Source organism: Lepisma saccharinum, chromosome 5, assembly GCF_977018435.1.
Source record: "Lepisma saccharinum chromosome 5, izLepSacc3.1, whole genome shotgun sequence".
Classification (NCBI taxonomy): Eukaryota; Metazoa; Arthropoda; class Insecta; order Zygentoma; family Lepismatidae; genus Lepisma; species Lepisma saccharinum.
Window position 1 is genome coordinate 20,782,315 of NC_139233.1, and position 20,220 is coordinate 20,802,534.

At 35.3% G+C, this 20,220-nt stretch overlaps 1 protein-coding gene across 1 annotated transcript in view; it reads left to right on the forward strand.

Annotated features, from left to right (window-relative positions):
• Window positions 1-17,435, forward strand: part of LOC145987705 (fatty-acid amide hydrolase 2-like) — a 32,695-nt gene extending 15,260 nt beyond the window's left edge. The window contains exons 5-11 of the mRNA XM_083122272.1: window positions 4,499-4,610; window positions 5,586-5,740; window positions 8,822-8,962; window positions 10,849-10,944; window positions 11,847-12,002; window positions 12,563-12,745; window positions 14,842-17,435. Of these exons, the coding sequence (XP_082978398.1) occupies window positions 4,499-4,610; window positions 5,586-5,740; window positions 8,822-8,962; window positions 10,849-10,944; window positions 11,847-12,002; window positions 12,563-12,745; window positions 14,842-14,937 (939 nt within the window). The 3' untranslated portion in view covers window positions 14,938-17,435. The remainder of the gene's footprint in view (window positions 1-4,498; window positions 4,611-5,585; window positions 5,741-8,821; window positions 8,963-10,848; window positions 10,945-11,846; window positions 12,003-12,562; window positions 12,746-14,841) is intronic.
• Window positions 17,436-20,220: the final 2,785 nt, after the last annotated feature.

Sequence of the window (20,220 nt, forward strand, 5' to 3'; positions counted from 1 at the left end):
ATCACGTTATTTTTTGATTAAAAAATTATGAATCCCAAATATCATCACGCAATTCAAAATCATCATTGCTTTCACAGAGTTTCTTGATGTTTTCCATTACATTAAATTTTAAAGATGGTGGCTTACTCCACTTGTGAATAAGAAAACTCCATAGTACGTCTATGTTACCATTTTCATTATTTAATTTATTCCAGTATTGTTCTGCAATGAACGTAGCTTCTCAGACATTCAAATGAATGTTTTTCGTCACTCTTTTTAAAATCCTTTTCTTTTTAATCAAATGCTTCTCTTTGATGATGTGAGCTGACAAACCTGTTCTTGGATTTAAATTTATAATGTCCAAATTATGTTCGTGCCATCTTATTGCCATTTTCCTTGCTGTTTGTCCTACATAATCCTTTGAACACGAACAACATATATATTCCTGTGGTTTCCTCATCTGGTAGAGATTTTCTCATTTTGTATTCATTAAATGTACATTCCAAACTTCTTGGTGGTCTAAAATCAATTTTGAAATTAAATCATCTAAAAAAATTTGCAATTTTATGTGAGAATCCCTTGTGGAATGGAATACAAACAAATTTATTTTCAACAGATTTCTCATCTTTGTCCATATCCATTCCACAAGGGATTCTCACATAAAATTGTAAAAATTTTTAGATTTAATTTCTAAATTGCTTTTCCTTCCATGACCCGTCTCGTGTGTTTTTAGGTTTTCATTCCTCTGTTTTTCACTGTAAGAATGTCGGTGTGAAACAGTATTTGTATTTTTGTTGTTTAATTTTGCTTTTCTGTTAGTATATTCTGAGTTGATACCAATGCCGATGTATCGGTATCGGAAAGTATTGTCCGGAACTCATCTACCGATACCAGCCAATACCGTCATATTGGTCTTTCACGTAATCTGCAAAAATGCCGCACAACACTTTTGCAGAGTGTAATTGTCCTTGAAATTATGTAAAATTCAAAGTTTATTTTTGATTTCCACCAGTTTTGTGATTTTTTTATAACATAGCATGTAATTTAATACTCTGGTGTAATTCTTGAATATTTTAAAGCAAAATCTTGGTAAATTGAGCCGTGTATAAATTTGAGTGGAATATTTACACACAAATGTTAATCAATATTTTCGACAACTTTTAATTGTTACAATTTTTAAGTATCTGTATTGGTGGGAATCTGTGAGTATCTGCATTTATATCGGTTCAAAGTGGTATCAGCTCAGCCCTATTTTTAGCTAATTCAGACAATGAGTATGAGTAATGATTGGATGAAGTTTATGAAGGAACTTGCAAGAATGCCCAGACTGGGACTCGAACATGGGACCTTTGGTGACAAGATCGAAAGTCAACCATGTAATGTTCTCAGGCAGTGTGAACTAGCAAAAGGATGGTGTTCTAATTGTTTTTGTGTTATTCTGGATTCTGAGAGCCTTGACTGATACATGTGAGGACATGAAATGAATGATACGACAAACTGTCCTGTCCACAACCCCGTGTCAAATGCAGATAAAATTGTGGGACGGAGAGTGTACGATATATATTTTGGTACCTTTCATTTATTTATTATAAAAATGGAAAGAAACACACATTTTCTTCAATGTTACACTAACATACAAAGTCATGTTAGATATGTAGAGACAGAGAACTCAGATATTGAAATTTCTGTTTACATGGAAATATATATTTTCGTATATACTGTATTGGCCTGAATATAAGCCACCCCCACATATGAGCTGCACCCTAAAATTTGAAGGCGGGAAAAGAAAAAAAAAGATGATACCCGAATATTAGCCAAGCGAATTGCATTGTCGTTATTTCAAAATGAGAAATCAGCACATTTACCGGCAGATTCAGGGAAATATAATTAGGTAAGTACATAAGTATTTTATTTTATCATAAATACAGTACATACAAAATACAGTATCATTATTGAAAAATTGAGGTGACAATTGTGTGCTATACCTACTTGAAAGGTCCTAGAAATTTCCAAGGCCTTCAGCTGGATTATTTCCCGTGAAATAGGCATCCCATATTTAATCTTCTGTTGTACATAGGAAAGAACTCGACCTTCAAGTCCCGGATATTTGCCACGTTTTGGTGCCCTGAAAGATCTTCTCCTTGAAAGTGCATTTTTCAGTTTTGGCTCAGCAGTAACCCAACGTCGCACATTAGATTCGTCAAGTCCATAATTTCTTCCGGCCTCTCTGTTGCTTGTGGCTTTAGCGTAACGAACAACTGTAAGTTTGAATCTTGCATCGAAACTACGCCTTATTTCCAGGCTTGATGAGGCATTAGTTTCTTCTCCACACGATCGTTCATATTGGCGACAAACCTGCAGATCCACTTCAGTAGAAATAAATACCTGTATAAGCTTAGAGAAGAAAGAACACAATCTTAATAAAATCAAAGAGTACGTTATCAAGAATGCAGACAGTTTTTACAATGCCCAGTTAGAAACAACAATGCTATTGTTGGATAACATTATGGTATCTACAATGCGGCCAGTGTCTACAATGCTATTGTTGCATTATCTTTACTTCAAAATGAGAAATCAGCACATTTTTAACAGCATATGATTTTTCGTAATGTCATAATTTTTTTAAGGTCGCTAGTCTAAGACACATCCTAATTTTTCACAATTGAAATTTGGGAAAAATGTGCAGCTTATATTCGGACCAATACGGTATTAGGAGTAGATCAGTAAGACATTTTAACTGATATTGTACTGATCCAATGTTAAGTGACACATTTTCATTGAAGACTCTTACTTTATGTAACCAATTGTTGCAATGAGTCTTAATTGTGGGAAAAAAGCCTGGAGAAATTTACTTTACAAAACTGGCTTATATGAATTGTATATGCATATCTCCACCCCCCAAAAAATGCACAATTTTGCTCTAAGTTACAGGTTATTTATAGAAAATAAATTATCAGTAATTTTTTTTGACACCAGTGTATCATCTGATACTAATATAGAACTGATGAATGTGGCCATTCCTCGTATAAATGCAACATTTCGAAAAGTCAAGTAAGAATATATATATTTCAACACAAGCTACTGTATTGTGCCTTCAATATTACAAATAGTGAATAAAAATGTAAACACATATGGTGCATTCCATTGTCACGGGTGGGACACACTGACGATATATTAAGGGGAGAGGGACAATTTTCCCTATGTCCTTCTCTCTGAGGCATCTGGGAGTACTGTTGCCAACTTGTGCCATGCGTATAAATTTTGCACATGACTTGATATTATTATATTGGCTGTGTCATCCCACCCCCTCTTACCTCCCCAGCTACTTTAATATAGCACATTGGCCGTAGTGAAGATGACAATATTCTTATCCGCTAATCCCTTATTTTCGATTTCGTACAACCATCTGTGAATTATTGAGATGGTTCATGCCGTGAGATCTAGACGGTGAAAACTAAGAATAGATTATCATAACTTTAAAGTTACCGGTAATAGCAGTGCCCCACACCCCTTTGACACCTAAGATTACCATGGGAGGCACTTGATCCAGCCTTCATAAATCTAGCTCCTTGAAAGTCAACTTTAGCTCAACTTAAGGTGAAATCTAGCTCTTTTATGTGCATCAGGTTTGGCAACACTGCCAGGATGGCATAGGAGGCAAGGAGAAATGCATTACGCTTACACAATGCAAAACACAAGTAAATCAAAAAGTTGAAATAAGCAAAGAATATGTAAAATACCTTCTAACAAAATTATATTTAATAATTGAATTTTTATGTAAATTAAAATTGTAATTTGTACACTCAGAAGGTAGTATAAAGTTACAGCATTGCATTTAATTTTAAAAATTTAGGTTGAGCACTTGCACATGAAGTGCTCCATATATTTTATCATAGTGACACTTATATTCTTCATTTCATATACTGGATTTGAACACTAAATGCAGTCAGTTTGGTACCAAAATTTTGCATTTTTTTTTTTACCTGGTTACTCTGGTAAGAAACTAATAAAAATATGAAAAACTTGAAAGATGTTGCCGTAATGATCGGAATATCTTCTGATACCTATGTAGGAGACCGGGTTCAATTTTGGGATAGGTGATCTCTGGTGGGAATTTTTCACACACTGTCCCTGCATAAAGTAGCTCTGGGGTCCACCAAGCCTCCAGTGAAAATGGGTACCTTGAGTAGTAAATGCAGCTGAAGTGTGGTGCTGATCACCTCACTTCTACAATGTAGAGATGATGACTTCCTATGATACTCCATGGCTTGTTGCAATGTTCAGAGTAAGGCTTTTTCGTTACCTTTATACATTTCTGTAATCTTTATAAATGTGCCCACAAATATGTTATTCTCCTTGCAGAAAAAGTGTATTTGAAGAATGTTTTTGTTAAATATATACACCAGATCATCACATTGTTTATATCAATAAAATTGCATGTGTTCATTATACCTCTGCCAATTTTTTATTTCATTTTATAGTATATGTTGAATCATATTCTATTTTACTTTTTGTTCAGGCCTGTGTCCTTACTGCTTGCGGTTCCCCAATTGGAATAGGCACTGACATTGGCGGATCTATTAGAATGCCAGCATTTTTCTGCGGAATATTTGGCCATAAACCAACTACAGGTAAGTATTTCATAACATGCTACTGATTTCAGTGAGTAGATGTAGAACCTTGTGTAATTGGTTATTGCAGATGATCATATCAAGAGTTGGTAGGGATTGTCATGTTTACAAACAAAAGTCTTATTTGGAGAACCCCCTGCAATAAATTGGAAGCATAAAAAAATATAGAATGTGGTACTATTAGGGTACATTACACATTGCTTAAATATTCAATTAGTCTCAACTGTAGAATTGTATATTTTTTTAGTTGCTAACACTTAAATAGTGGACTGTTTATAATTATTGTACGTCACTTTGTTAGGCCTGTTTTATCATCAATGTTAGTAGGAAAATTTTTGAATAAAATGTGCAAAAATTGGGGAAAAATAGCACATTTTAAGTTGTTATTGGTGATAATAGGGATGGGACCGATTAATCAATTCTCTATCGGTATTGGCCGATATAGGCATATCAGTTTATTGGTAAATTACCTATTATTTTGCCGATCCGATAAATATCTTATAATTTAGTGCAAAATTCTGCCATTTTCTTGTAATTTTTATGGATGCCCTTCTTTCTAAAAAAGTAAATGTCTAAACATTCAACTTCTTTTGCACTGTTATCACTTCGAAACACACATTTATTAAGGAGATCAATGAACATTTCAGGTACTTCAAGGACCATTTCTAATTTTATATCTGATCGGTAAATTTTATATCGGTACTTTATTGGTATCGGCATCGGCCAAAATTTCACATCGGCCCATCCCTAGGTGATAAAACACCCACCAATTTACAATATTTCGTTGTTATTTAAATTTCAAATAAAATTAAAATCTGTTACAGTATTGCCATGACATAATACTTTTATGATTGACAAAAGTATAAAAGCTGGTGCAATTAAAGAATACTTTTATGATTGACAAAAGTATAAAAGCTGGTGCAATTAAAGAATGCTAAAACTCAGTGGATCTGACATTTCATTTGAATTCTACAGGGTTGACACCACTGAAAGGCTTAACAAGAAGAACTGGACTAGAGGGACTTACTATGGTAGCAGCTGGCCCCATGGCCAAACATGCAGAAGACCTTGGTCCTTGCCTTCGTGTTATTTGTGGAGAAAATGCAAGCAAGTTGGAACTGGAGAAAAAGGTTTGTATACAGTGTGTAACTAAGAAGTATGTCCAAACTTTGGTGAAACATTCCTTATACTGTGCAAATTAATTGGAACAAAGCAAAAGATCACACATTTTCAAAAACAAATGCTTTATATATGCCTTGATATACACTGATAAATACATTTGTAATATAATTAAGCCTTATTTCCATATTAAAAACACTAAGTTGCTGACCAAGGCAGTTTATGAAGATAAAAAAAAAAAAACACTTAACATGTAACGTTTCAACCCTGTATCAGGGTCTTCCTCAGACGAAGAACTAAACTAAAAATGTTAAGTGTTTTTTTTTTTTATCTTCATAATCTGCCTTGGTCAGCAACTTAGTGTTTTTGATAAATACATGTATCAGTATGAAGTATGTCCTCCTTTAGCAGAAATTACCTCTTGAAGTCATTTTTCCATTGACTCCGCTAATGTAGTGCACATATTTTTGAATTCTTCATCATGGAACCACACTGCTATAGCATTCGTTGTCATGCCTAATTTGGTTGTACAGTCCATTTTACCTAAACGTCTCATCAAAATATTCCACAAGTTCTCAATTGGATTTATGTCTGGTGAATTTTCAGGCCAATCAAGTACATTAATTTTATTTTCCAGCATGAATTTCGTTATCAATTTGAATTGTAACATGGTGCCAAGTCATGTTGAAATGTCCCATCAAAGGTTTGCATGAATGGAACAATCTTCCATCATAATATTTCTATGTACTTGGATGAATTCATCATACCTTCAATAGGAACTAAACTTCCAGTGCCATTTGCTGTGAAAAACCCACAAAACATCTGTTTCAGAGGATGTTTTACGGTTTGTTGAACATGCTCAGATCTTAAGAGTTCACACTTGCTTCGTCTAACGATGTTTGCTTTGTAACCCTGTACAAATAAATGTGTTTCATCACTGAAAAAAAACCTTTATCCATTCAGCAGCAGTCCATGATTTATACTTTTTGGCCCAGTTTAAATATTTTTTCTTCGAGGCAGCACTCAAAAATTGTTTTTCGTTGGTCATCTTGCTGGCCAGCCAGCTTCCAGAAGCCTACAGTGCACAGTTGAATTACTAACATCATAACCACTAGCCAATAAATCTCTTTGAAGGTCTTGGATTGGTTTTGTTGGATTAATTTTACTATTTCCGATTAGAATTTTATCGGTTCTTGGAATTGTTTACCTTTTTCTTCCACATTTACCTCTTCTTTGGAGATGATGATCCAGATGTTTTGACTGTCGTAAGAATTCTTGATACACTTGATTTGCCTACACCAACTGCACCTGCGATAACTCTCACTGTCATAGAGGTGTGCTCTTTAATAAGAGCAATAATTTTTGCATGCTTCCTTGGAGTAATATCCATTTTTACATAGCAGAAAGCAACATGTATTGCACAGAGCGCAAAAACTCACATTCACCTGTCACACGCGCACAACTGAAGCTGAAGTGGTTATTTCCAGTTTAAAACCAGTCAAACCACATTCAAATGGTCAAGGTCAAACACTGACACCACCTCAATGCAGAGAACACCGGTTGAAGCCAGGTGCAGACAACTGGCAATCACATTCAAATTCTGCGAAAAGAAAGTAGCTTGTCCCAATTAATTTGCACAGTCTAGTATGTTGCATGAGAATAGGGTCCGAAACGTTTTATTTTTGTCTTACAAGAAAGGTTATCTAAGTTTTTCCTCCGATTTCCATGAAACATGGTGTATAGAGGAGCCCAAAGGAAGACTTTTTTTTTGTTGTTTCAGCTAAAATACAGTTTTAGAGGGCAAAACCCTTTCTCAAAAGTCAAGATGAGAACAAATTGTAGTGGGGATCTGACCCCTGTGCCCCCTCCGATTTCCATGAAACTTGGCAGGTGTATAGAGGTGCCTAAAGGAAGAAATATGTGTTTGTGTTTCAGCTAAAAAACTGTTTTAGGGGGCAACCCCCCCCCCCCATGTCAAGTTGATGAGAAATTGAAGTGGGGATCTGACCCCGAAACCACGTAATTATGGCATAGGAAGAACATGCACATATAATTGGAACACACACAGCACAGAACTGTAGGATTGTCGGTACCAAGCGCAAGTGCTATTGTGTAGGACGATGCCGGTTGAAGTTCTGTGCCACTAGTACTGCAAGTGCTATTGTGTAGGACGATGCCGGTTGAAGTTCTGTGCCACTAGTACTGGCAGATACACAAGTGGGACACTTGAGATATGAAGTGCATATCACTGACAAACACAGCTGTGCTGTGTGTTCCAATTGTATGTGCGTGTTCTCCCTATGCCATATTTACATGGTTTCGGGGTCAGATCCCCACTTTAATTTCTCCTCATCTTGACCATTGAGAGGGGTTTTGCCCCCTAAAACAGTTTTTTTTTAGCTGAAATACAAAAACACGTATTTCTTCCTTTGGGCTCCTCTATACACCTGCCAAGTTTCATGGAAATCGGAGAGGGACACAGGTGTCAGATCCCCACTTCCATTTGTCCGCATCTTGACATTTAAGGGGTGGTTTTTGCCCCCTCAAACAGTTTTTAGCCGAAACAAAAAAAAAACACTTATTTCATCCTTTGGGCCTCGCTATACACCGGCCAAGTTTCATGGAATTCAGAGGGGGACACTTAGATAACCTCTCTTGTTAGTTATTATTCTACAATAATACCAGAACGAGGAATTCACAGAGACATATGTGCATTTTAAAATGCACGATGGCATGAGAGACGAAACATTGCAAGTGTCTTGCATGAAATGCTAAAAATGTACTCTATTATCACGGAGACACATGTCAGCCCATCCTCTACCAACTCTCAAATACACTGATGTATCCCTTAAGAATTTCAAATTTTCTCTCCTCTTCCACAAGATTCCCCATATCCTGTACTGGGGTTGCATACACAAGCTTTTTTTAATGCCACCAGTGGATTAGATAAGAGGAGCATAGAGGATAAGGAATTTGTTCACCTCTACCTAACAAGCAGCCACAGAACTTTTGATTTCAAGTGGCCTCTCAAAAAAGTAATTTTAAGTATCTTGCGCAAGATATAATTATTCCAACAAGGTATTTTTTTATAGGGTTTACCAGAAGATTTCCACTGCTATTTCATGGAAGACGATGGGGGTGACTTGAAGGTGAGCAGATTGTCAGAGGACTTGAAGATTGCAATGCATCATGCTGTCAACCACTTCCGGGAAAATAAATATCCTGTGCAAAAGGTAATGTATTTATAACTAATAGCTTACCCCTTGTGGCAATGTAATTAATTCATTGCACACACACATGCTTATAAAATGTATGAAACGAGACAGTGTGAACTTCGATTTATCACTCCACAGAACAGATTTCCACTGCTTCACTGCCTAGTTTTGTGGTCTTCACAATATGGAATTTATGTGCAGCTGCTGTATCTGAATATCTAAGATGGTAGGCCTTGTTTCCAATGTTCCAATGGAAACAGATACCATATTGACGCATGTATAATGTGCACAAACAGATACCATATTGGTGCATGTATAATGCGCACCCGAGTTTTTGATGGGGAAAAGCAACAAACATTTATATCTTGTAAATATCCTGTGAGACAGGAGGTGCATGCTCAAATTCTGCTAGAACTGTCTCTCAAAAATTCAGTTACAAAGTGAAAAATCATTGAAAATGCTCATTTCACTTTATTTTTTTAATTTTTTTATATATCACTAAAGAAACCCAACCTGCTAATTTGTATTTGCGCCTGTTGATATATACATGTTACATGCAGTGACAGACTAAAAACATGCATAGTTTTAATGCTGGCTGTCTGAATTATTCCATGCATAATATGCACCACGGTTTTGGAAGCAACAATTTTGGAAAAAAGTCCCCAGTATACATGAGTAAATATGGTATTCCTGTGTCAGGTTTTCGACAATTTCAGGGTTTGGTGATCTCTTGGTTAGAATTATTGGTCACCCAAAACATTTGTCATTCCTACAATGTCTCTCCACCTTGCACTTATATGTAGGACTAAGGCCACAGTTGATTTGGGCCTTTTTAACTTAGCAGCTATTGATCAGTTGGACAATCCATTGCGGTGGCATCGCATGATTACGCTCTTATCAGACACCTTTCGCACCATGTGCCATGTTCTTCATAACTGGTTTGCTTGATCACTAAAACTTATTAGACATGGTTCAGGTCACCTGATTGCCACAAGGGTCAAATAACCTACAGTCATGCCTAATTTTAGAGGCATGCATATTTCGTTTTTGATGAAAACACAAAATGTGAAATAACGTGCTGTAATGTTCATTTTTCATGCTTCTGAAAGATGTGAGATGTGTTTTCTTACCCTGTTTTGCCACGAAATGAACTGCAAAATGCAAAATAGACTCTTAGACATGAAATTTAGAGTTTATTTACCAATGCAACACTTTCTGAAATCCCGTGTGTTATGAAATGCACGGAAAATTGGGGTAACTACATAAATGTGCTATGAGAAGCGATATGTTTATTTTGTGTAGTAAGTGCAATTTTTAAATCAAATTTAGGATTATCTTATTTTATGTGCTGCTTTTGATGCGATTTTTCACTGCTATAACACTGAAGTTTTATTTTACTGACTGCTTTTGAACCCAAAATTAACTCTTGTTTTTGTACCGAAATTTTGCCTTTTTATTTATCAAAAATATGTGCCTCTACTAATTACTTTTTGCTAGATAGTATATTTCAGGGAGGTCAGATAGCTTTTGGAGAAGTGTACATACAATAATGTATGTGAATTGAACAAGTGTTTTTGGGTTACCAGCCAGATTAAATCTATGTTTCCTTCCAACGTTTAGAGCGCATACATTGCTCTCATCATCACGAGATGCACTCAAAACATTGGAAGCTAACACCCATTTCACCTGGTTGGTAGCCAGAGAACACTTTTCGGATCATGTCGCTAGGAAAGCTACAATTCCTAATGTATATGAATATAGGCCTTAAGCTAATTGTGAACGATATTAAGTTGAAACTTATTAAAATTAATTTTCAGGGTACTAGTAGATTTTTTAGCCTACATAATTAAATTTTTCAATTATTTATATTACAAATTGAACTAATTGACATGTTATGTTTTCAGCTGCATCTAAGTGGCATGAAATATGGTTACAGACTCTGGAGGTACTGGATGACCAAAGAACCTGAAAAGTTTGCCGAAGAACTTGCAAATAGAGAGGTAAGTTAGCAGTTTATAATTTGGTCATATTTTTTGCTCACTGCTCTTGTTGGACATTTTCGTTTGTAGTTACAATGAACTCGCCAAGTGCTTTTCATGTGTTCCTACGTCTGAAAAAATGTTGGTGGCAGGCATTTCCTTGAACAATATGATCACATAGAAGCCCTGAACATCTGGTTTTAATCGCTGGCAGCATCATTCTACAGGGTGGTCCGAATATCTTGTTGCCCCTGCAGAAAATTTACAAAGTTACTGATCCAGAAGGTCACCATTTTCTTGACACAAATAATCATTTGTCTGCATGTTATGTGTGAGATTGTCTGTCTTGGTTGGACCTCTTTGTTAAATCTTGCAGTGCAAGTCATATTGCACTTCCCTTATTGTTTTACTGGACCGTAGATGTTCCTCATGTCCATACACATCCTTTTTACCACATTATAATTACGTGTCAGCCATCTGAAGGCAGAGAGCAAATTTAATTAGCTAATCTGTGATAACCACCTGGGGCTAACAGGATATTTGGATCACCCTGTATATTGAGGCGATACAAAACCTGATGCTTCACTAATACAAGTACCTCAATAAGGGTGAACATTATGTCAAAAAGTAATTGAAGCCTTTTAGAATGAGGTGACATTAGTTTGACAATTACTTATATTTTTATTAACTTCCTGGATATACCTCATACGCCACTGTACTGATATCATAGTTTCTTGAGAGTATGTTTATTGCTTTTTATAATGACCGACATGCAATGCACAACTAGATGTGAAACGAGCAGAATATCTTTGTCACCCTGCCAAAGAAAAGGCAAGAGAGCCCAATTTCAGAACTCATGAGGGGTGACCAAAACTTTAGCTCAAAAGGCAGCACTGCAAGTTACTTGTTCGTCTTTCTTGCAGGGCAGGGCAAGCATATGGACAGAGTTACCCAAGAAAATCATGGGCAAAAGCAATTACACACTCTCATCTATACTGCGACTATTGGATGACCACTTACCACAGGAGGATCCAATTTGGGCTGAAAAAACCACAAAGGACTTACTGAAGCAGCTTGTGGTGAGTTAAATGCATCTTTAAGAGGCACATTCACATTGTGTGTATTGGTTGTTTGAAGATAATGAAACATTTATTTGGAAAAGGCACTCCCAAATTGCAAAATTTAATTTTTTTATGTTAAAACTGTAAAACTGTAAGTAAATTATTTTCATGCCAACTTGTGTAGTTGATACACGATTCCAAAATGTGTATTTTCACATTGATTTTTTATTTACTTCTATTTTATTTTTTGCTTTTTATATGAACTTACTTTAAATTGACTAGACCTGATGAAAGCTATATGATTGAAGTTATAAACATAATTGAAAATAAACAGATTTTATTTTTGGTACCAGCATCAATTTTTGAAAGTAACAAATCTCTTTGAAATGTTTAGTTATAAAATAATTATCACTGCAGCTAATATGTTGAAAGTTTCCAGAATTTTTAATACAAAAAGATGATAAATCGTAGGTTAGCAAGTAAAAGCAACAGTAAACCTATTTACTGCATTAAGTTTTACCTGTAATTTATTGAAGAAAAGCAGATGTATTATTATTCTCCAAAATTTATTTTTTCAGGAAACTCTGGGAGAAAATGGTGTTTTTCTGTATCCCAGTCATCCATTTCCACCCATTCACCATTACTCTGCATTCTTTCGCCCTTACAATTTCTCTTACACTGCAGTGATCAATACGCTGAATCTACCAGTCACTCAGGTGCCTCTTGGACTTAATAAGGATGGCCTCCCAGTTGGAATTCAGGTACGTTAGCTCTAAGCATCATATTGATCAACAAATTAAGGAATACCTGATAATTTAGAGGCCTCTATAAGATGTACCATACTTTTTTTTTTTTTTTGTTTCTACCACACAATAGTTTACCCTGGTTAATCATGGATGTTTTGTGTTTGTCTCATCATCAATTTCATTATTAGATCTCATCATTGTGATTAATCCAACAGGAAGAAAACTGATGTTAAAATAATCAAATAAAGATATATAGATAATGGCATACCAGTATATTGAATTATTGAGAATTTTACTGATTTAATATTTAAATAATAGGTTTGGAATAGAGTATTTTATTACTATTGGCTAATAAAGGCATATTGGTTTATTCATAAAAGTGTCAGTAATGTATATTGATCTGATAGTGGATGTTTTATTATATTTTTCGAGATTACAAAGATGTATTACACATGCACTCTTGATCATGTTTGTAATTTGTTTACCTTGTTATAATTTTATGTAATTTTTTTATATTGCACATCATGCAGTGAATGGCTCACCATTGTTACGGAATTCTTATATTCCTTTTTTGTGCACAAGTCAGATAATGGCAAACATAGGGTGACCATACGTCCCATTTTGACCGGGACAGTCTCATTTCAGAGGCATGTCCCGGTCGTCCAATCCATATTATTAAAAAGTCACTATTTGTCCCTATTTATAAAAGTCTAGGAGTTATCTTGAAAACAGTCTAAATTTGAGACATTTCATGCTAAAAAGTTTCATTGTTTGTATGTGTTCCATTATTTGTAGAGCAAAATAAGCATGCAGTTTCTTAATGGGATTGCAAGAAGAATTTAAGTTCCTGCATGTTGACACAGGATATGTAGGGTAAGGTTTTCGGGGAGATTTATAAGCGATTGACGAAGAATAAAGCTGCTCTCAAGAAGATTGGTTCTTCTGCTAAATACTTCTGGCACTCCTCAACTTCAGTGTAGGACTAACAATAAAGGTTGATCGAAAAGGACAAGAAATGTTATGTAAATCATACCGAGATTATAATAACTACCTTTTGACAACAGGAGATCGTATTTCATTTATTGTTTATGATGTATCATTTATGCAATCTATCCTTTAATAAATAAGAACAATATGTTAATAATGCATCATAATTAGGTCTAACCAATTTTTCAGGAAAGGGGGAGAGGAACTGATCTCCTTGGGATGTCCCGTCCCGTTTTTGGGTCAAATATTATGGTCACCCTAGGTAAACATCAACATTCAGTACATGATACAAAGTTGAATGAAGTACTCCAAATAGATCTTATATCACAAATGAAGACGGCACTTGCTATAAAATAGAAAAGTTTCTAATATGCTGAGAGGAAGTACTTATCACTTATTAGCTTCTGTCTGCCAAGCAATAGTAGAATTTTACGAGAGAATGGTGGTAGTGGAGGAAAAGAAGAAAACGTATCATCTTCAAGTGAGTGCTTCCATACAGTATCTTCTTTTGCTACCATGGCTTTCATTTCCTGCAAGAAAAGGAATGAAAACACTATAAGTGTTTCGTTATAAAATATTTTTAGATTGATTTATGTAGCTATTGGAGTTTTATTAAGCAAATTCACATTTAAAGAAGTCTATTTTTCCATCTCACATTTTGTTGCAGAATTAATCTGTGTTCATGGATTTTTGCATAACTTGCAAGATAATTCAAATTTTGTGTGTACGAGTTTATTCCTTATTTTGCATTTTAGTTTTGGATCATTTTGTGACAAAATATGGTAGTAAAATGTCAAGAATAAATATTACAGTTTGTAATCTCACATTTGGTGTTATCGCAGACGAAATATGCTGTTTCTACTGAGAAATTTGTAGATACTGATCTATTGTAGAGATTTTGGCTGTGAGTTAATTAAGAAATAATTGCTTTCTCTTTTGCCTCTCACGAAAGACTCCCTTCACATTCCATTTCCAGTTGTCATTGGCTACAATTTTCCTTCTCCAGCCTCCGATAACTTCACCTTCCTCGAATCCTGAAGTCATCATCCGTCCATCTCAATTTTGGTCTTGCTTTCCTTCTCGATTTGATAGAGTAACAATCTTACATTATGCAAAATTTGCAGGTTGTTGCCGGTCCTTTCAAAGATCATCTCTGTATCGCAGTAGCTGAGGAACTTCAAAGGAAATTTGGAGGTTGGGTCCCCCCATTTGCAGCTTGAAGCAAACAGTTTCAAGTAGTGACTATTTGTTGGTTGTGGTGGTAGTCTTAAAAAGTACAATTTTAACTTGCTTTAGGTGCTATATCGGTTACCAAGTGGATATGCAAAAGACTGGCATTTACGGTGATGCATTAGTAAATTCATTCCGCATTATTTTGTACATAATTTTGTTATTACATGGATCTATGGTTGTACTTAAATGAATGTCCATTTTCATGTCTGCGAGAGTTGTTTCCAATGATTTTTCAGTCTCTGTTATCTGTTGCCATACTATTAATTTTTCTACCTGTTTTTCAGTTATCATTAGAAATTATTGTTGTGGGTATTTATTATTTATTTTTTTATCAAGGATATTGTTAGTTTCCAAAGTGCTTTGGCATGAGAACAATTTTATTCTTATTATTTGTGATCATAATTCCATTTATGATTAGAAAGGATCCAGTATTTTTTCCGAAAGGTTTCTGAATCGATGTAAGAGCATAATCACAAATTTAATCATATTTTGTGAATAATGGAATGATGAGATGTAAAATATTATGAGATACATTAACGAATAAGAACATGCAGACACACTGTTATATGTTCACTATTTAAGTCAACAAATGTGGTGTGGATGTGCATTCATTGATTTGCAATGAAATAAAGAGAAACCAAGTGAAGAAAATAAATGTTTGTTATTTATGTTAATTTGCACTGGCAAAATATAATATCAAAATATTAATTCCCTTCCCACTCCTTTAATTTCCACCTAGATAATACTCCTGATTCTTTTAATGAGATACCTTGCAGGTACAAGGTAAGCTTTGTGGCATATGTAATTTCAAATATGTTTTATGAAATTTATATTTAAAATGGTCCAATTTACTATTGCAAGTCATTATTATGCAAAGTAAATTTTTGGTGACTAGAAATGTAAATGTATTTGCTGTACTTTTTGATACAAATACTGTATGTATTTATTCAAGTTCATAATGGAGTGAACCTTAAAAGTTTATTTCTATTATTATTAATTCTACAATGAGTGTAGGTACATAGGCAAATGATCTGTAAAAGATGAATTTATTATTCAAGCATAGTGTTCGAATATATCAGGTAACTACATTATTGAGAAGTAATATTCATGCTTAATATTGCAGTGTGGTATTAAAAAAAGTTATATTTTTGAACAAACTTGAATGAATTCTCATAGCATATGTAATTTTTTTCATTTTACATATGAATAGGACAACTGGTCACTTTTTAGAAAACAAATGACTAGGGACACAAATTTATGGTAAATAAAAACTGAGGAGAGCGGTAAATAAAATGTTAGATCAGCGGTATATACCAGCGGTGTAAAAAAAAAAATTTGCACACACTTTTTCATTATGAGAGGAAACAACATACAAAAGAGCTATAAATTGATAAACTACTTCATTTTTATATACTGTACACATACACAAGTACTTAGTTGTCCAACCAAAAAGAAAACATCAACCCAAAATCACTTCATTTCTAAATTGCATATCTCAAGTGATTTATTCATTGTATGTATTTAAAGGCTATCCTTGCTGTCCAACAAATAAAATAATCACTACTGCACATACACAAACACATGTGGAAAATCACATGATGATAAACAAAATTCATAGATGACTGAACACAAATGACACCATTGTTTCCCTTGATGTGCGGGAACAGACTAATCTTATCGCTGCTACAGCTAGCAAGTTCAATGAAACTGGAATTTGAGTAGACATTCGGGAGAAGAAAGGAATGCAGCTTGACAGGGAGCAAAGTTTTTGAACTGAGATTATATGCATGGGAAATCCCAATTTGCAGCGTCTTCCTGATTTGATCGAAGATAAAACTTTCTTCAGCTGCAAGTGGTAGGAAACTTTAGGCAAACGTTTCTTGACAAATCGACAGTTTGCGCGCACAACCTCGATTGCCAGTTTTTTCGTGTTTTCCACTTAATTTGATGATATTTCACGGTTATTTCGCGAAAAAGCATTCATTTCGTGGAAAAGCACACATTTCGCATTACTTCGCGAATAAAACTCATCCATATTTCATCATTGGGGGTGTAGTTACGTGCAGAATGTTCAAAATTGCATCTTTTTTCACATTTCGCGATTTCGCGCATCACGAAAATTCAATGTCCCTACAAATGACATTAGTAAAGAAAATTAAAAATTCACTTCGTGGAAAAGTTCTTGTTTACTACATACATTTATCTTTACAATGTGCATTACTGAAAACCACTTAGTTTTGTATTACCAGTATTTTTCCTACTTGAGTTTGATGTCATTGTTTGTGCCATTGTTTTAAAGTTTGATTTAAAAAGAGGCAAATGTCATTAAGTTCAAATTAAGTTGCTCCAAAACTTGCACACATAATTTTTTTCAATGTCATAAAAAAAAAAAGTGAATTGTTTCTGTATTATGCTCAAATGTATTTTTTGTATTTATATACATACACACCTGCACAGTCTCTCTCTCACTGCTACTTTTTGTATGTTAATCAGCCTCCATTCCAATCTATCATCAATTCTTCTCCTCCATCCTTTAATCTTCATTGTCCGCAAGTTTGCAGCTACGTCATCTATCCATCGAAGTCGTGGTCTGCCCTTTCTTCTTGCGTGGTGAAGCTTTTCTTTCAACATTCTTCTTGGCATCCTATCATCCATCATTCTCTCCACATGCCCCAACCACTTTATTCTCTGGGCTTTGACAAATCTCACTATATCTTGGCCTTTTATTAAATCATCTAGCTTTGCATTATATCTTATTCTCCAGTCGTCATCTTCCCTCACAGGTCCATATATCTTTCTTAATATTCTTCTCTCAAATATTCTGAGGACATTTTCATCTGACAGTTTCAAAGTCCAATTATCTGATCCATAAGTGACAACTGGTCGTACCAGTGTCTTATAAATTTTAAGCTTTGTATTTCTTGTGATCAGTCTATTTCTAAACAACTGCATATTTGCAAAATATGCACGATTGCCTGCCTGTATTCTTTCCTTTATTACTTTACTCATATCATTATCACTATATACCATTGTCCCCAGATATTTAAAACAAGGAACTCCCTCAAACTTATTATCTCCAATTGTCAGATCTTGAGGTGCTCTTCTGATCTCAGAGTTAGACATTCTCATATACTTTGTCTTTTTTTCATTTACATTGAGCCCTATTTTTATTGCTTCTCTTTCCATTTGCTCATAGATTTTCTTAAGTGTTGTTATTGTTCTAGAAATGATTGTAACATCATCTGCATATGCACATATTTGACTGGATTTTCCAAATATGGTTCCCTTTTGATCAACTACATTCATTACTTTGTGCAATGCTAGATTAAATAATACTGCCGAAAGGCCATCCCCTTGTTTCACTCCTGTATTGAATTTAAACTCTTCACTCAGTTTACTACAAACTTTCACTCGTGGGTGGCTCAGTCGGTAACGCGTCTGACTACCATGCTCAAGGTCCCGGGGTCGATCCCCGGCTGGTTCAAATCCGGGAACTTTTCTAACGGTGGAAGCGGCCCCGGCGCCTACCCAGCGTCGAATAACATGGGTACATGGGGGAAACCCTGGGGGGTAAAGGCAGTCAGGGGCGTGATGCTGATCACATCACCCCCACTCACGACCGGATCAAGAAAGTGTGGGGCGTTACCCCCACACCCCCTATATGCCTTCATGGCGTGGTGCTATGCACAGGGGAACACTTTACCTTTTTACCTTTTTACCTTAGTACCACTCATAGTCATTCTTATTAGTCTTATTATTTTGATGGGAATATTATACTCTTCAAGTACCTTAAACAGTTCATTTCGATTAACACTGTCAAAAGCCTGCCTGAAGTCAACAAATAAAAAATGCAAATCCACATCATGTTCATAAAACTTTTCCATCATCTGTCTAATTATAAAAATCTGATCAGTAGTGCTTCTGCCAGGGCGAAATCCACATTGGTACTCTCCCAGTATATCTTCTGTGTAACATTTTATTCTTTCACTGATCAATCCTGACAAGATCTTATAGACCACACTAAGAAGTGTGATGCCTCTGTAATTTCCGCATATCAATTTATCACCTTTCTTATAAATTGGGCATATTATTCCAGATTTCCATTTATGTGGCATTGTTTCATTTTCCCATATCATTACAATCAATCTATGTATTGCTGCCAACAATACGTTACCACCAAGTTTGATAAGTTCAATTATCACCTCATCCTCGCCTGGAACTCTATTATTACTCATTTTCTTCATTACAAATTCAACAATCAAAATCACTCCTATTATTTCCCATTCTTCCTCAACCACTCGAAGTCTGTTATTCTCTTTCTCCTTCAGTTTACTCTGTACCTTACTTACATATTCACTAATTACTTCTTCGTCTTTCATTTTTTTCATATTCCACTTCTTTCTCTTGGCCATCTCGTTTCTTTGCACCGCTATCAATTTTTCCCTCATTACTAATTTTACCAGGTAGTGGTCGCTATCACAATTGGGCCCTCTGCAGCTTCTCACGTCAATAACTGATGAGGCATGACGTGCATTAACCAGTATATGATCAATCTGGCTTATTGTTCCATTAGGTGCCTTCCATGTTCCTAAGTGAATTCTTTTATGTTCGAAACAGGTACTTGTTATGATCATGTTGTTCCTGACAGCAAACTGGCAAAGAAGGTTCACATTCTCATTGTTTTCTGCATGTAGAGTATGCCGCCCTGAAACCCCTTGTTGATTCTTGTCCTTTCCTATCTGAGCATTAAAGTCGCCCAATACGGTTACCATATCGTACTTTTGGATCTTTCCACATGCTTGTTCCAGATTGTCATAGAACTCTTCTTTCTCATTCTCATCTTTCTCTTCTGTAGGCGCATGTGCATTTATAATTGTTATGTTTCTAAATCTTCCTCTCAACCGTATTCTACACATCCTTTCATTAATTGCTTCAAATTCCATAAGACTTTTTCTCATCTTTTTGGTTATTATAAAGCCTACACCGAATTGTCCGGTCCTCCTCTCTGGTCCACTATAAAATAATGTGTACCCTGGCGTATCAATTCTTCCTTGTCCCTGCCATCTAATTTCCTGAAGTGCAACCAGATCATACCTAAATTTTAATATCTCGTTTGACACTTCATTCATTTTCCCAGGTCTTAACAAAGTCCTGACATTCCATGTTGCAAGTGATAAATCATTAGTCCGTAAATATCGCCAGGTTCGAATTCCATTACGTCCATCCATCATCCGAGGCTGTTGCATTGGTTTCACAACGGTTTTATTTTT